The sequence below is a fragment of the Cucumis melo genome, chromosome 2, assembly GCF_025177605.1.
Source record: "Cucumis melo cultivar AY chromosome 2, USDA_Cmelo_AY_1.0, whole genome shotgun sequence".
NCBI lineage: Eukaryota > Viridiplantae > Streptophyta > Magnoliopsida > Cucurbitales > Cucurbitaceae > Cucumis > Cucumis melo.
In genome coordinates, this window is record NC_066858.1 from 196,444 (window position 1) to 212,162 (window position 15,719).

Here is a 15,719-nt window from a genome sequence, read left to right on the forward strand (position 1 = left end):
TTAAATATATATAATTTTAATTCAAACTTATTAATAACACTCTTGAAAGTTCAAGAATATTTCAAAACCCCTTGTAGATAAGTTTTAGATAATGAACATTCTCAAGATTTACATTATGAATTAAGAATAGCACAATATATCCTAGATTAAAAAAGTCACGGATAAGTTTGATAACAAAGAGTGATTTTTCGTTTTGCAAATTCTTTGCTCCTAGCGGAGGCTAAAAGAATTTAAGTAGGAGTATATAGCATAGGAGGAGCAAAGAATATTGAGAAAGACAATTGCAAGAAAGCTTGGTTTGCAATGAGTACAATAAGGTTTAATTGGGTAATTGACTAGTGAATTTCCCTTACATACGTTCTAAACATTTTCAAATATTACAGACTTGCTTGCATATGAAAAGTGTCAAATGTCACTTACAAGCAAGCAACAGAAATTAAAGGAAACTAGCTAAATTAAATACAAAAACATAAACATAAACTGACATACGGATGTATGGGCATGTGCCCATAGATAAACAACGCTTTCAACAAGCATACTCATCTCTACAACTATCACATAAATGTTTTGAGGCTAACTACATTATCAACTACTATCACCATACTCACAACTCCTTCGGTAGCATTTTTCAGCAAGTTTTACGAGCAAACCTCTCAATTAAGATTAAGTCAACATAACTTCGCTTTGTATATGAATACACACAACTGCTATATGGGATATTTGTACACCATGATAAATCGCTCCATGCAAAATTCAGACGACCAGTTCTTTTCATGTAGAAGGAGGCCCTGCAGAAAGAAAACAATTAATCATGTGTAGATTCAAACAAGATCAGTAAGACGAGAAATTGACATGCTACAGATCTACATGCAGATAGTGGGTATGATTTATCAGTAGTAGTAGTGTTGATAATATCTTTTGCAGGAAAAGGATCAACCAGAAATGAATTATTCATTTTCAAATAACACTTTTCAATCATTACATGGAGCAAAAATGGGTGAAGTACAACTCCAACCAAGCACCACATGAACCAAGATGGCTTCCCCTAACTACAAATCTTATATGAGGAGAAAAGCATATATCATTTTCATCAGAAACAAATTTTTGAATCAATTTCTGCCGTACAAGACACAGCAAGTAAGCATATTGTTGCATGGATTCATGCTATAATAATATATGCAAATGATTGTTACTTCCAGTATTTGTGTCAGTTGCAGTGAAGATAAAGTTTGTATCAACAAACGTGTAGTTTCTTAATAATATAATAAAATCAACCATGAGGTTCACCCCAACAAATGCCTCAAGCAGTGTATTGTTTAAACATCTCACTAAAAACTGAGATATTTAAAAGATATGCTTCATTAATATTTAAAACGTTCATTCGGGAAGTAGACACGTTACCTGCAGCTTTTCCCGTAGAAGTCCCTTTTTTTTCCTCTCTTGAAATTCTAAGTGACCTCAATTTAGAGGATGACCTAATTGAATGGATGAGAGGTACTTCCTCATCTTCCTCGTCTTGCTTCTCTTCGTCATGTACATCTTCATGATCAGATGCACTAATTGATTCCTCTTCTTCACTTGTACTTTGCTCATCAAAAAGTCTCTTTCCCTGTATGTTATGTTTTTTACGGGGCCGACCCCTACGTCTAGTAGAATTTCCTTCTTTCTCATCTACAATTGCAAAATATAGAAAATCAAAATAAATTATAAGCTAAATAAAAAACTTACATTTAAGGATATAGTGACAGCTTAGTCTGTGAAGAAGCCATTGGAACATATGCAGTATAGATTCTTAGGCTTGATTTATTTAAAAGAAATGGGAATGAGCCAGAATGAGAACCGGTAGAGTCGAAATATCTACTACTGCTATCACCAACACTATTTTGAAATCAGAACAAAAGAAAAATATAATACGATTTATTCTGTTTACCATACTTCTTACAGAAATCAACTTAATCAAAACGTTAGACCTATTTTCACCTCCCGTTCCATTGTACCAAACAACTTCCCAAGAATTTAGGGATTTAATACCAACGAAACCCTTATTGAGAAATGTGAAAGTACATTTTCGTTCACTCACTACTTCTAATTCCATAAATAACTTAGCTAACTCCACAAAAGCAGCAACTTAAACTGATCGACTAGAACTAAAATATCAGTAACAACTAACAACTTCCCTAAAATTTTAATTTCTCTCGTCTAACATATCTCACTTTTTTCTAAAATTTTAATTCTTTTGAAAAGGAAACAGAATGTTTCATTGATATAATGAAATCCAGAACCAAATATAAGAGACAACTCAGGATAACAACCACAACGGCAGCAAAACCAGAACCAAATACAAGAGACAACTCAGGATAACAACCACAACGGCAGCAAAACCAAAAGAGAACTAATACATGGGGAAATAACAAAACCAGAAACAAGACCACACGAAACAATACAAAACAGCCATACAACCATACAAAACAACTGCAATTCGAGAAAAACCTGACAACCAGGTGAACAGTACAAGGCTGAGGCGATCCCAGCCCAAGGAAACATCTTCAAACAACGCAAAAGCCATATAAAAGCATGGACTGCTAGAACACTTGAAAAAACATGGAACACCAACCGATGATAAAAACCAAAGTAGAACAAGATGAGCGAGAAGAGCGGTCAACCCAAAATTAAGCCAAAATCTTCAACATTGGATCTTAAATGAGCTGGAATTTTAGAAAGGGACAAAAGGGTTCTAATGGAAAGCTCCTTCACTTTTGAAGCCAAAATATCATTTTCATGAAACAAAGCAGCCAAATCTCCACCCAAGTTTTCTATCTTCTCCAGAGAGGTTTGAGCTAAAGACTCAACATCATCAATAAGTCCTCATTACTCACGCTGAAGGGAGAACCAACTTTGAACTCTAAATTCCTTTTTTGGTTGGATGTGGAGAAGAGCATGGAACGCCTCTTTGAAAATGAACACCCCAAATTTGGATTGAAGACTGAAACTTTTAATTTCTGTGGCAGGGTAGAGGCAGATTTCTTGGCAGAAGGTGGTAGCCGAACACGTGAACAACGAGCTTTTAATAGATCCGGGTTGGAGTTTGAAAAGGAAGAATGAAGAACAAGACTTTCTTTCCTTTTTCTTGAAAAATATTTGGGATAAGGTTTCAGGCTTTCAGCAACCGTGAAAACTTGTGATGTTTGGGGAATGGCTTGAGAAGATTAGAAAGCTTACTCTCTTTCCTGAAGAAATGTTTAGGGAAAGGCTGCAACACTTTCGTGTGACTTCTGGAGCAAGAGGGAAAGAAACAAAAATTGCCACTTCGTGAATAAAATTTTCTCAAGCAGAATTTACTCTTTTATCTCTTTTACCTGAATGAAAGAAGGATTGCCACTTCGTGTATAAAATTTTAATTCTTCTCTTTGACTTTCTCTGAACTTGGTTCTTTCAAAGATATAAAATTTCTCTCTTCCAACATGCATCGAATTTCTCTCTACATTTCTCCACTGAAATCTTCTCTCTCTCTCATTTATCTTTCTCTTTTTGACTCTTTTTTCTAACTACTCTTCTTTTAAGGACTCTAATTAGTATTCCCTCTACCATCTCTCTAATTTCTATTCACTCTAGAATTTACTTGCTAAAAAGTTTACCTCTATCACCAAATTTTTATTTCCATATACATTTATATTTATTATAACCCTTAAGCTTTTGGGTTGTTTGGTGATTTAAGATGGTATATGAGGATTATGGACCCACCACATCTTTCTCTCTCTAATACATCTCTCCATTGCTCTAAGTTTTTAAAATACATAAAATCAAACATGTTTTATTTTTGTTTCCCATTTTCTTGGAAAGAATGTTAGGTTTTCAATATTTAAAAGAAACAAAAAACAGTTGTTAGACTTGAATGATTTTTAATTTGGTAACATAAAAAACAAAACACCAAAAACCAACATGATAATCATACAAATATGGCCTTGGTTCTCTTTAGACAATGAAAAATGCAAAACTAAATGAAGTAAATCCAATAATGCGAAGAAAGTGAAAAAAAAATCCACAATATCCTCAAAATGCATCTGAAACCAATCAAGAATCACGAAAATTCAACCAAGAGAGATTGAATTTTCCTCTCAAGACAACTTAAATTGAAAGAAGCAAGTTACCTTGCAAACCATCACTTTTAGCATACTTTTCACGTAAGCTGTCAACAAATGTATGATACGGGCGCCACCCACTTGGGTCTTCATCTGTATTAATATTTCCTGTTCGATTCTGGACATCCTTGATACTATTTGAAAAGTAATTAAGAATTAAATTGGGTCATTTCAAGCAATAACTTAACTAAACCTGATGTTAAAATGGTATGCATGCCATAAATGACCTACGAATAGGTAGCATCTTACATTTCCAGGATATCAGGTGTAGACAGTTTGGATACAAAATGTAGAATGGCACATTCTAGGAAAGATAAATTCTTCGGTGCATCAGAGAAGGCATGCTCAATTCCATCCTTAACAATCTTTAAAATATCCAATCTATGCTTGTTCCTAGCTGCACCTACATATGTTCCAGAAAGCCGAGCAGCCAACTCCCTACATTCTAGAAAGGATTTGCTCGTTGAAGGCCCATCACTATTTCTTGAAAGTTCTACTGTATGTCGATGGTAGGCCTAGCACAACCCCAAAAAGAAATGAATGTGAATCACATAGAATGATTCTTCATAAACTCAATAATTTGAGATCTTAAAGGAAAAAAAAACAGCCTCATGAGAAACGTGATAAAATATAAAGAGTTTCTTCACATGGAGGCTTACCATTTGCTGTATCCTTGGCAAAGGAAAATTTAACTGATACATAGAAGATGCAAAAGGAACTTTCACTGATATATAAAAGTAATGGCGACAAATAACAAATTGAACCTATTAGAACCTATAGATTTGTGTATAGCATAATGGCATTTGAATATTAGTCATTTTATTTTTTAATTATTATTTTACATTCTTTTATTTTATAATCAATCCCTTGGATTATATTTCTCTGGTATTATATTTACATATTACCAATTTTTTTTCACACAGAATAATAAAAATCTCTCTAAAAAAAATAACATAACTTGACAATGTCACATGTGAATACAAAAGAACTCCTCGCTCATAATATACATTAGAATTTGATATATACAAGGATACATGGTGTTATAATATATGCTTTTACGTGTAGCTGTCTTCTACTGTAGTTATACAATTCTTGTAGAAATACAAGTTATTTGTGGTCTTAAATAGGAATAATCAAGCTTCTGAAGAAAAATTTCATTGGAATTAGCAGGTAACCAGGTATAAAAGAAGACTGCGTTCTCCCAATGTGCTGAGTAAGTTAAATCAAAAGAGTTAGATCTAAAAATGATATAAAAAATTCAGAAGGCGTCTAAAATTGGAATTGAATATTGTTGTATCCCAATATAAAATTGTAAGATACATAGCATTCATGTACAGGAGAAAGGCTCAATACATAAAAGGAAAGAATTATAATGAAAATAAAATAAAAAAGGAAAAAGAAAAAAGACCCTTGCATTAGGGACTAAAGGTAAGTTCTCTCCCCTCTCTCCTCCTCCACGGTTAGCCAGCCTCTCCGATGAGCTTCCATTCTTCTCAGCATGGAGATAGCTGCAAAGTTAATCAATCACACTACTGCATTTGGAAAGAGAACGACAGCTACATTATTGAAGACGTGGAAGTCAACAAATCCATATCAATCTCTGAAGCTCAACTCCTTTGGTCCCAGCTTTCTATTTCTGCTCTCCTTAAGAACCCTGTAGAACGCTTCTTCAAGAAAGATGCTGATATTGACAGAGGCCGGATGAAAATTTCCAAGTTTCAAGCTATTTCAGGTTGGATCCTTAGTTGTGACCTTTGGCCTTAATCGGGAGGTCACTTCACCCTTAGAGTTTGCTCCTGAGTTAACAAGCAAGGTTGGTCATCCTTCTGTAGAATGTTGGAAAAGTTCTTTCATATAGTTGATTATTCCAGATGGTTTTCATACAACTCATCCAAAGTCCCCCTCCAACCTCCGGTGGAAAAGCCAAGTTATGTTGAGATGGTTAAGTTTAAAAACTCAAAAGAAAAAAAAAACAGAACCAAGGCCTGGAAAAAAGGAACCCAGCAAGACTTCCAATTATCAAGGTAATCTTCATGATTCCTGCCGTCATCCCTCCCCGTTTCAAAAGCAATGGTTGATTAAGAACCAGGAAGTGGCCAAGATCAAATTTGAACCTATGGATCATATCGAAACTTTTCATCACCCTAAAGCTTTATGGTATCCACATGATAATGAGATGACTGTCGGAGAACTACAAAAGTTACCTACTCAAGGACCAATGCAAATATTCTGAAGAGTTTAGGAGGCAAAGGCAGAGGAGACTATTTCGTCCATCATGGCCAAAGCTTTCAAGAAGCTAGGTTATCAAAAGTTTCTTTTTGGATATGAAGTCCTCTGAAATGATTAATTTATTTTATTCTGGAAAGGAGCTTGAAAGAGAGAAGTCTTTGGCTATCCAAAATGTGCAACCAAGTTCCTTACTTCATTTTGTTCGTTCAAAAATATATATAATGCCAAGGGCACAAAATGTGTGGTGAAAATAGATATGTTAGATCTCCTGGAGCATCCAAATAGAAACCAAATCTTTCTGTGAAACACGGACATGTTTTTTTTATGGAGTATTGTGAAGAAAGGCCTTTGCTTTTGGGCAACATTGGATTGGGGACAACGTTTTGCACTTATCATCAAAAGTCATCCCCTGATGAAACTGGTGCTGCCAAATTGGGGGGGGGGGGGGGGGGCGCAGTTTAGGACATATCATTATCCTCGAACCTTCAGATAAATCTCCTTATCTTGGGGGAATTAAAAGGTGGTTCAATAGAGGTATCTCTTGAAACAAACATGGGTTCGTTCTCAAAGGGGAAGCTTTCCCTAAGACGCCTTGACAAAATTTTGCAGTTGGCCAGCAGTGAAGATTCAGCAAGGCTGTTTCGTTGTTCTTTTGGTGTTCCTCTTCACACATCTCGAAGCTTTTTGTGGGCATTTTGTCGGCATACTTTGGGTTCCTTTTATCATCTGGTTTAATTAATTACTTTGTACCTAGTTTACATTCTAGATTTCATTCATGCTTCCAGATAGAGGATTTTGTTTAGCTCGTTGTTAATGTTGTGTTTGATGTAGCTATTGTTTGTATTTGTTTTAGCCCTTTTGCTATCTGTATAACTCTCTTATACTTCGATTGTTAGTCTCTCTTATAATAAGTATTATTATTATTAATAAAGAGGCTTGTCCACGTTTCAAAAAAATATAATAAAATAAAATAAAATAGTGGATCATTTTACAGCTAATTACCATATTACAACCAACACTCCCCTCAAACTGGTTCATATATATCTTCCATTGTCAAATTCAACATCATTCTTTCGAACTAAAATTTTGGTAGTCATTAAGTTAACACATCAAAAAATTGTTGTGCTGGGAAGATATGGAATACAAATCACACCTGTTTCAAGTTTCAGGCATTTATCGATTTAATATGTTTTGTCCTATCATGTAGAACTAGATCATGGGTTATAGGGATAGCAGCTTTGTTGTCACAGTATACACAGATAGGTGCAAGAGACCTTCAATTCTTCTGCTAAATTTTTTATCCATATTCCTTCACATATACCATGAGCTAAAGCTCTAAACTCTATTTCTCCGCTACTTCCGGCCACCACACTTTGCTTTTTACTACATCAAGTGATTAAGTTACCACCAACTAATGAACAATAACCTAAAATAGACCTTCTATCTACAATTCTTCTTGCCCAATCAACGTCAATATAAACTTCAACCCGGAGATGGTTGTCTTCCTTTTTTCTTTCTTTCTTTTTTTTTTTTTCTTTTTTGAAAGGAGACCAACCGTTATTATAAATCATTAAAATACGAGACAAATGCTAAAAGTACAAGAGAGTTATACAAATAGCACCAAAACAAGGAGAAACCTAAGATCAATAAACACACCTGGACAACTCAACAAGGTTCACACCCCCTTAGTGCCCTTATCATACCCGCCAAAAACCACAAACCCAAATACAAACAATACAAAGAAACAAAACAATAGTCGACCAATTAAAGAAGGCGTAATCAACTTGGCTTACCCAGAACTCATAATTACTTTCCCAAATCGTTCAAACCATGCTCTTGAAGATTGTTTGAGTCCATATGGAGACTTCTTTAGTTGACACACTTTGTTCTTCGGAAGGTCAATTTCAAATTCTGGCGGTAAGCTCATAAGCACTTCTTCATGGTGACCATTGAGAAAGACATTTTTCTACATCGGGCTAGTGAATGGGTCAATCTAAATTTTCTGTAGGGGATAACAACTCTGATGGAATTAATATTAGCAACATGAGTAAAAGTTCCAGATAATCAATCTCATAGGTTTGAGTGAATTCTTTTGTAACCGGTCTTGCCCTATATCTTGTAACCTTATCATCAACATTACATTTAATGGTAAAATTGCAAAAGAAGACCTTAGGATAATTAGCTACTTTAGTCAAAGAAACACAAGAATTATTAGATGACAAATTGGTGGGTACCAATTTAAGGATTTGATGTATTTGCTTTTGTAACATGGTAGAAAACTTGAAAATAGTAGAAATCCACCAAAAAGAAAACTCTAAACCGAATCCAATTGAAGCAACCCAAACCAGACTTGAATCAAAACAGAGTTGAATCAGACTAGAATGTGAACCAAACCAAATACTGAACCAGATCAGAATGTGACCAACCAAATATTGAACCAAGTGAATCGAACCAGAGTTATTTTGAACCATACCCAAAACAAAAGACAACTTGCACTATTGGGGCAGAAGCAAGCTTTGACAGAGACGGAAGTAAGACGCTCTGGCAACAACGAGGGTGAAAGATGTGATCGGTGACGATAACAGCAGAAGATGCGAACAATGAAGGTGGCAGCGAATAGTGGCGGATCTAGAAAATATATTGACAGGGGGCTAAAAAAATGAAAAATAAATTACATAAGTAAGATTTGAACTCGGGTTGGAAGGGGGGCTGACAGTCAGAGCAACCACTAAGCTAACTATAAATATTAAAAATTAAATAGTTTTCTTTATATATATTATATAAAGACAATAAAGTTGAAGGGGGGCTCGAGCCCCCCTGGGCCTATGTTAAATCCATCGGTGCCAGTGAACCTAGATCTAGCAGCGAACACACAAAATGAAACCCACTACTGATGGGTCAAGGGATGTCTTCCTCAACTACGTCATCAAGACCCACTAGCAACAATGCTTTCAGCATAAAGAATAAAGGCAACGTCCACCAATGATGTCTTCTCAACGACAGTGACAAAGGAAATCGGCATAGACCGGCAATAACTACTCAAGAATGACTGGTGACATATTGTTTCAACTTCCAGCTAAATATTAGCTCTCTAAACTAACTTCCAATTATCCCAAGAATGACAAGACCTTGCCTTCTTCATATATGTAAATCATACTGCAACGCTACAATAATTCTCTCCTTCGCAAAGTCACCAGGCTTAAGCAAATAAAATAAGGTCCACACAGTTCTGTCTGGAAGAAGAATTTCAGCACTTGAGAGAGAGGGAGAATGAGAGATCCCTAATATGATAAGTGTACTCTGGGAATGATATCTTATTATAATCAGGCTAAAGATATATAAATATAGGCAACTAAGTAACCCTAGTCTAGGGAATATAAAATTACAATAAAGGACAACTATACTTAATAATATATAGATCAACACACCCCTTCAAGTTGGAGCAAATATGTCAATCATGCCCAGCTTGATGCATAGATAACTTATTCTTGCTCTGTTTACTGTTTTGGTAAGGATATATCCCAACTGTTCTTCATTCTTCACATATCCTGTAGATATCAACCCTTCTTCTATTTTCTCATGAACAAAAATGACAATCCACTTCTATATGTTCAATTTGTTAATGATGGATTAGATACGTTGTGAGAAGCAACTTAATTATCACACCATAGTTTATCTGATACAGTAACACTAAAGCTCATCTCAGATAAAAGTTGGTGTGTCCATACTATTTTACACACAGATTGTGTCATAGCTCTATATTCTGACTCAGTACTAGAATGTGAAATTACACTTTGTTTCTTACTTTTCCACGACACTAAGTTTCCTCCTACAGAAACAAAATATTCAAAGGTAGATCTCATATCTTCTCAAGATCCAGCGCAATCAACATTTGAAAAACATTCAATCCTTTGTATGACCATGATCTTTACATAAGATCCAAAGGTGAATCGCCTATCTTCACGAGATCTAGCCCAATCAACATTTGAAAATCGTTCGTATGACGATGATCTTTATATAAGATCCCACATCTAGGTGCAACTTTTAGATAAAGTAAGATTTGTTCTACTGCAACCCAATGATCGAAGACTTAACTCACTCACAATACTCATAGAGTAAGCAATGTCAGTGACACAACCTGACTAATCTTCTATATCTTTCAGGATCTTTAAACAATTCTCCTTCTTTAGCAAGTTAAAAATTTGGTATCAACGGGGTACTACAAGGTTTGCCTCCTAGATTACCTATCTCAGACAATAAATCAAGTAAATATTTTCGTTGTGAAAGATAAATATCTTTCTTGCTTCTCATTACTTCAATTGCCGCAAATCTTTGGTATGAAATTGACTGTGGAGGAAAGTTTTTAGAGAAGATATACTTGATACATCGTTTCCGGCGATAACGATATCATTAACATATACAACAAGCAAAATAATACCATTGTTAAATCATTGATAGAAAATAGAATGATCAGGCATACTATTCTTCATACCAAAACATTTGAGTGCTTGACTAAACTTGCTAAACCATGATCAATCCATACAAATATTTTCCAAGGCGACACACCTTATCACTATCCCCCTAAGCAATGAACCAAGTGGTTTCTCCATATAAACTTCCTTCTGAAGATCACAAGAGAAAAAACATTCTTAATGTTGAGTTGATACAAAGGCCAATTGTGAGTAACAACCATGGAAATAAATAGTTGAATGGAAGTTAATTTGGACACGGGAGAAAATGTATCAGAATAATCAGTCTTATAGATTTGGGCATAAACTTTGGCAACAAGATGAACTTTCAATCAAGCCACTGTTCCATTAGGATTGACCTTTATAGCAAATAACAATTTACACCCAATAGCCTTTGTTCCTGCCGAATGCGAAGCCCAAGTACCATTATCATCCCAAGCAATCATCTCTTCAATCATTGCACTATGCCACCTAGGATGAGATAAAGCCTCATGAACATTGCTAGGAATAGAGGTGGAATCAAGAGATGTTGAATGGAAGTTAGTTTCGTAACTAAAGAAAATGTATCAAAATAATAGTCCCACAAGTTTGGGCATAAACTTTGACACAGGATGAGCTTTTAACCGAGCCATTGTTCCATTAGGATTGACCTTTACAGCAAATAACCATTTGCACCTAATAGCCCTTTTCCTACCAAATGGGAAATCAGATCCCAAGTACCATTATCATCCAAAGCAGTCATCTCCTCGATCATAACACTACGCTACCCAATATGAGATAAAGCCTCATGGATATAGATAGGAAAAGAGGTGGAATCAAGAGATTTAATAAAGGAATATGTGGGTGAGAACAACCAACCAATGAAACAAATGAAGAAATAGGGAATGAATAAGAGCATTTACCTTTTCAAAAGGGCAATGGGAACACCATCACTTGGTCCCAAATCAGATGTCAAAGATGCCAGTGGTGGAGGACATCCTTATATTGGAACAAAACAGAAACCCTAAGTACAAAAGGGTATTTTCTTTTCCCAATAACCTCAGACACTAGTAAATTTCAACAAACCAAATGCATAGACCAACCGAAAAACAAAAATCGAGACGAACCCAACTGAAGGAGTACAAAACAAAGCTCCAACGCACACCGTCGTGTGACGACAAAGCATCTTCCTTCTGGCAGCGCGTGAACTTCACACGCAGCTATTTTTGATGAACGGAAAACACAGACTGAGGCGGGAGCGCTCGTTCCTAGAGGGGCGGTGTAGACAAATGACCAATTACACTTGATGTCCCAAACTTGAACCCTAACCCTAACCTCGCGAGAACCTAGCCGTCAAACAAATAAACAAATAAACGAAGGTTCTAAACCCTAGACAGGCTTTGATACCATGTACACCGTACTTTTGGAGAATGATATCTTACTACTTAATCAAGCTAAAGATACATATATATATCTAGGCAACTAAGAAACCTAATTTAGAGAATATAAAATTACAATAAAGGACAACTATACATAAATAATATATAAATACATATTACAACAATAAGAAACCTTATACAAGTGTACGGTCCTTACTCTTTTCATGGCTTCAAGAAAGATAATTGGGATATTGTCATCCTTCTTTTTCAACATGGCAATGAAATGCTTAACAATATCTGCTACACTTGTCCCATGTATCAGAAAATGAGAAATAATTGCTGGACCAAGATACTCCTGCACTGACGACTAGATGCAATAAGTTTTAACCCAAGAAATATAAACAGTTTCACACTTCTAATTTGTTAACATCCCAGTTGGGAGTTCTATCCAACATAAGCTACTTTGGGACATTACACGGCTCCTGTACTCCCACTCCATCAATAATAATCATAACAATGTCAGCAACAAAAGAGTTGTAATTAAAACAAAATTTTCAAGTAGAAACGAGAGTGATAGCAAAGAAAAAGTCTAGAAGGAGCACCATTGTAAGCCCAAGATGAAAAATAATATAAGAATTATACTACAGGAAAAAGTGTCTAGAGCTCCAATTACATCTTATATCACATACAAAAAAGATTGTCCAGTAATCATAAATATTTCAAGTCTAAGAAAGACAACTTAATTGTCCCTAGAAATATACAAGAAACCTTAGATGATCCAAATCGGAAAGTAACTAACTTTCATGGAAGAGATGTATGCTCTAAGACGTAATAGTACAAGGGAAATAGTAGATCTGCCCAGTGATAAGAAAACAATGGGTGTAAATGGTCTTTACCATACAATATAATGCTTTTTTTTCTTCTATACAACAACAAAAGGGTGGAGGATTGAACTTTCGACCTCTAGAGATGAAAGTCATGCCAATACAACCAAGCTCACTTTAGCCCATAAAATGTAACATTGATGGTATAATTAAAAGATATAAAGTATGTCCTTCTGTAATGGATGGTATAATTAAAATGTAACGGGCTTGAGGTGTCCTTCCGATCATAAGGCTGATGCAGAGACTGGAGGGATGAATTTAAACGTTCTATTTGAAGCTGATTGTGCCCCGCTAGACAACGTCCTTTGGTCCTCCCCGCTAAACCCTCAAATTTTGAAGGAATTGGTGTCAATAGACAAGGATTGTGGTATTATTCTGGTATGAGCAATTTAGGAAGTATTTGCTCAGATCCATATGTCTCAAATTATAGAAGTTTAAAATAGAGATCTTACCATTCCCTTTACAGCCGAAGATTTTTTTTCGTGCAATTAAGTTACTTGGAAGAAATAAAGCCCCAGGACCAAACCATTTCACGGTGGAAATCTTTCTTAAGAAGTGGATTGTATTTAGCATTTCTACCAATTTCTAGCGTTTTCTTGAATTTTGATGGTTATAGTTTTAGTTTCCAAAATTCAAATTTGAAATTCTGTATATATGAAAGTGTAAACTTGTTCGTTGGTTTATTTATGCCAATGGCATATTTTGTTTTCAAAAGAAGTGGATTATATTGAAATCTGATTCTATAGCCCTTTTAAGGAATTTTATAGAATGGCAGGCTCAATGTATGTGTTAAGGAAAATTTCATTTGCCTCATTCAGAAAAAGACTCTACCTCTGGTATCAAATATTTCAGACCCATAAGTTCAACCACTTTTGGTTTACAAGATTATTACAAAAGTTTTTGCTGAAAGAATGAAGAAAGTTTCGCCAAGTTTCATCTCTCCCTTCAAAGTGGTGGTACTTTGAGTTATTAATAATAAAGAAGTTTTTTGTCTCCGTTTCAAAAAAAAAAAGTGATTGAAGACTATAGTGCAAAGAAGAAAAAATGTAAGATTTTAAAATCTTTATGGTTTGAAGGAAATCAAAGAGTGTTTCATGTAAAACATCCCCAATGGTCCAATCATTTCGAAGTTGCATGACTTAACACTTCCAATGGTGTTCTCAATCTAAATATTTTGCTATTTCTCCATTCAAGATATTTGTCTCGACGGTGGAGCTTTTATCTCTTCTCACTGAACCATCTCTTTGCATCATTCTGTTTGATGCTTTTGAGCTATTGTTATTTTTATTCTTCTCCTTTTATTTACCTTCTTTCATTGTATTTTTTAGCATTAACCTCTTATTCCTTTCTTAAAAAAGATATATTTTTCATCATCTTTTTCATTCATAATTAGCTTAGTTAAAACTTCTCTCGTATTATTATATTTACTTATTATTGGGTTCTTTGAAAAATAAGAAAATAATCCATCCAACAACTACAGCTTTTAAAGCACATCCTTAATATAAAAGCTAGGGCTTCCATTTAGTACATACTTAATGAAGAGTTCAATAAAATATTGCCACATTACAACAAAGAGCTTTCCCGGCACTGAACCAAAGGGTTTTGAATAATAACCTTTAAATACACCAAAATGATTTTCAATTCAAAACGAGTTTACCTTAGAAACTGTATCACTTGCAACCAACTTTGAGGCAGCAATCATGATTGCATCTTTATTTGTCTCTTCCACATATTCTTTACTAGCACCCTCATCTTCACACTCATCTATATGGGCGAATATAAGAGATGCATTAAGCATAGGAAGGTAAGGTCACCATACAACAGCAAGTGTAAGAATGATGAAAAGTAACCTAGCTTATTGGTGCTTTTAGACTCTTCTTTTACTATCAATGACTTAGATTTACATATATAATTGTTCGCCCATGTAAATATATCAGCTATTAATTCATTCATCAATAATATTATTAGTGGAAGAAACATTATAAAGGCAATTGAGAGATGAGGTTAAGTAATTCAAGAACAAACTGTCGTTAGCAGAAGAAACATCATTAAGGCAACAACGAAAAGTTGATGTTGTACGGCTTGATTTTGATTTGTATTGTTGTGGTGATGTTGTACCGCTTTCAGTATTTTTACTAGTATCTTGCATTTTGGAGCATTAATGTCACACCCCACCCCGCAATGCGTCTTGAACCTCGTGTTGCAGCACGTGAATGTGACCTGAACTGCCTTGACACCTCGATCATGAAACGCCAAGACGGCACAATCTTAACCTTGAACCTTAACTTTAACGCCTAGTTCCAACTTAAACCCTTTGACTACTCGGCAATAAGAAGAATTTATCAAACACGGGCTTCTTACCAATATGCATTCCAATACATAATGCATGCTTTCTTTACAACAAAACTTAATATAAAAACTTCAGAACTCGGGTCTCACGACTAGCCTCTTTTCATTACATGAATGAAAGGTTTTGTTTCCTTCCAGAAAAATAAAGGCAACAAAGATGAAGTTAAGTACTTCAAGAACTAATTTTGACACTCGAGGGATTTGTGAGAGCTCTACTATCGCTGTAGAAGTTTCTAATGGATGCAAGGAAGTATATGGTAATGTATAATGTCGTTTCTCTTACCTGCAAGA

At 35.1% G+C, this 15,719-nt stretch overlaps 1 protein-coding gene across 5 annotated transcripts in view; it reads right to left on the reverse strand.

The window, feature by feature from the left end:
- Nucleotides 1-293: 293 nt before the first annotated feature.
- Nucleotides 294-15,719, reverse strand: part of LOC103492089 (sister-chromatid cohesion protein 3) — a 35,000-nt gene continuing 19,574 nt past the window's right edge. The window contains exons 18-24 of one of the 5 annotated variants that reach the window (XM_017045490.2): nucleotides 14,737-14,843; nucleotides 12,413-12,550; nucleotides 4,799-4,831; nucleotides 4,389-4,654; nucleotides 4,149-4,273; nucleotides 1,402-1,671; nucleotides 294-788 (exon numbers count right to left, since the gene is read on the reverse strand). In XM_017045490.2, the coding sequence (XP_016900979.2) occupies nucleotides 772-788; nucleotides 1,402-1,671; nucleotides 4,149-4,273; nucleotides 4,389-4,654; nucleotides 4,799-4,831; nucleotides 12,413-12,550; nucleotides 14,737-14,843 (956 nt within the window). In that variant the 3' untranslated portion in view covers nucleotides 294-771. Of the gene's footprint in view, nucleotides 789-1,401; nucleotides 1,672-4,148; nucleotides 4,274-4,388; nucleotides 4,655-4,798; nucleotides 4,832-5,131; nucleotides 5,349-5,384; nucleotides 5,936-12,412; nucleotides 12,551-14,736; nucleotides 14,844-15,719 lie in introns of those variants that run through there. The other 4 variants (XM_008452281.3, XM_051081202.1, XM_008452283.3 and 1 more) reach the window with 4 other exon arrangements.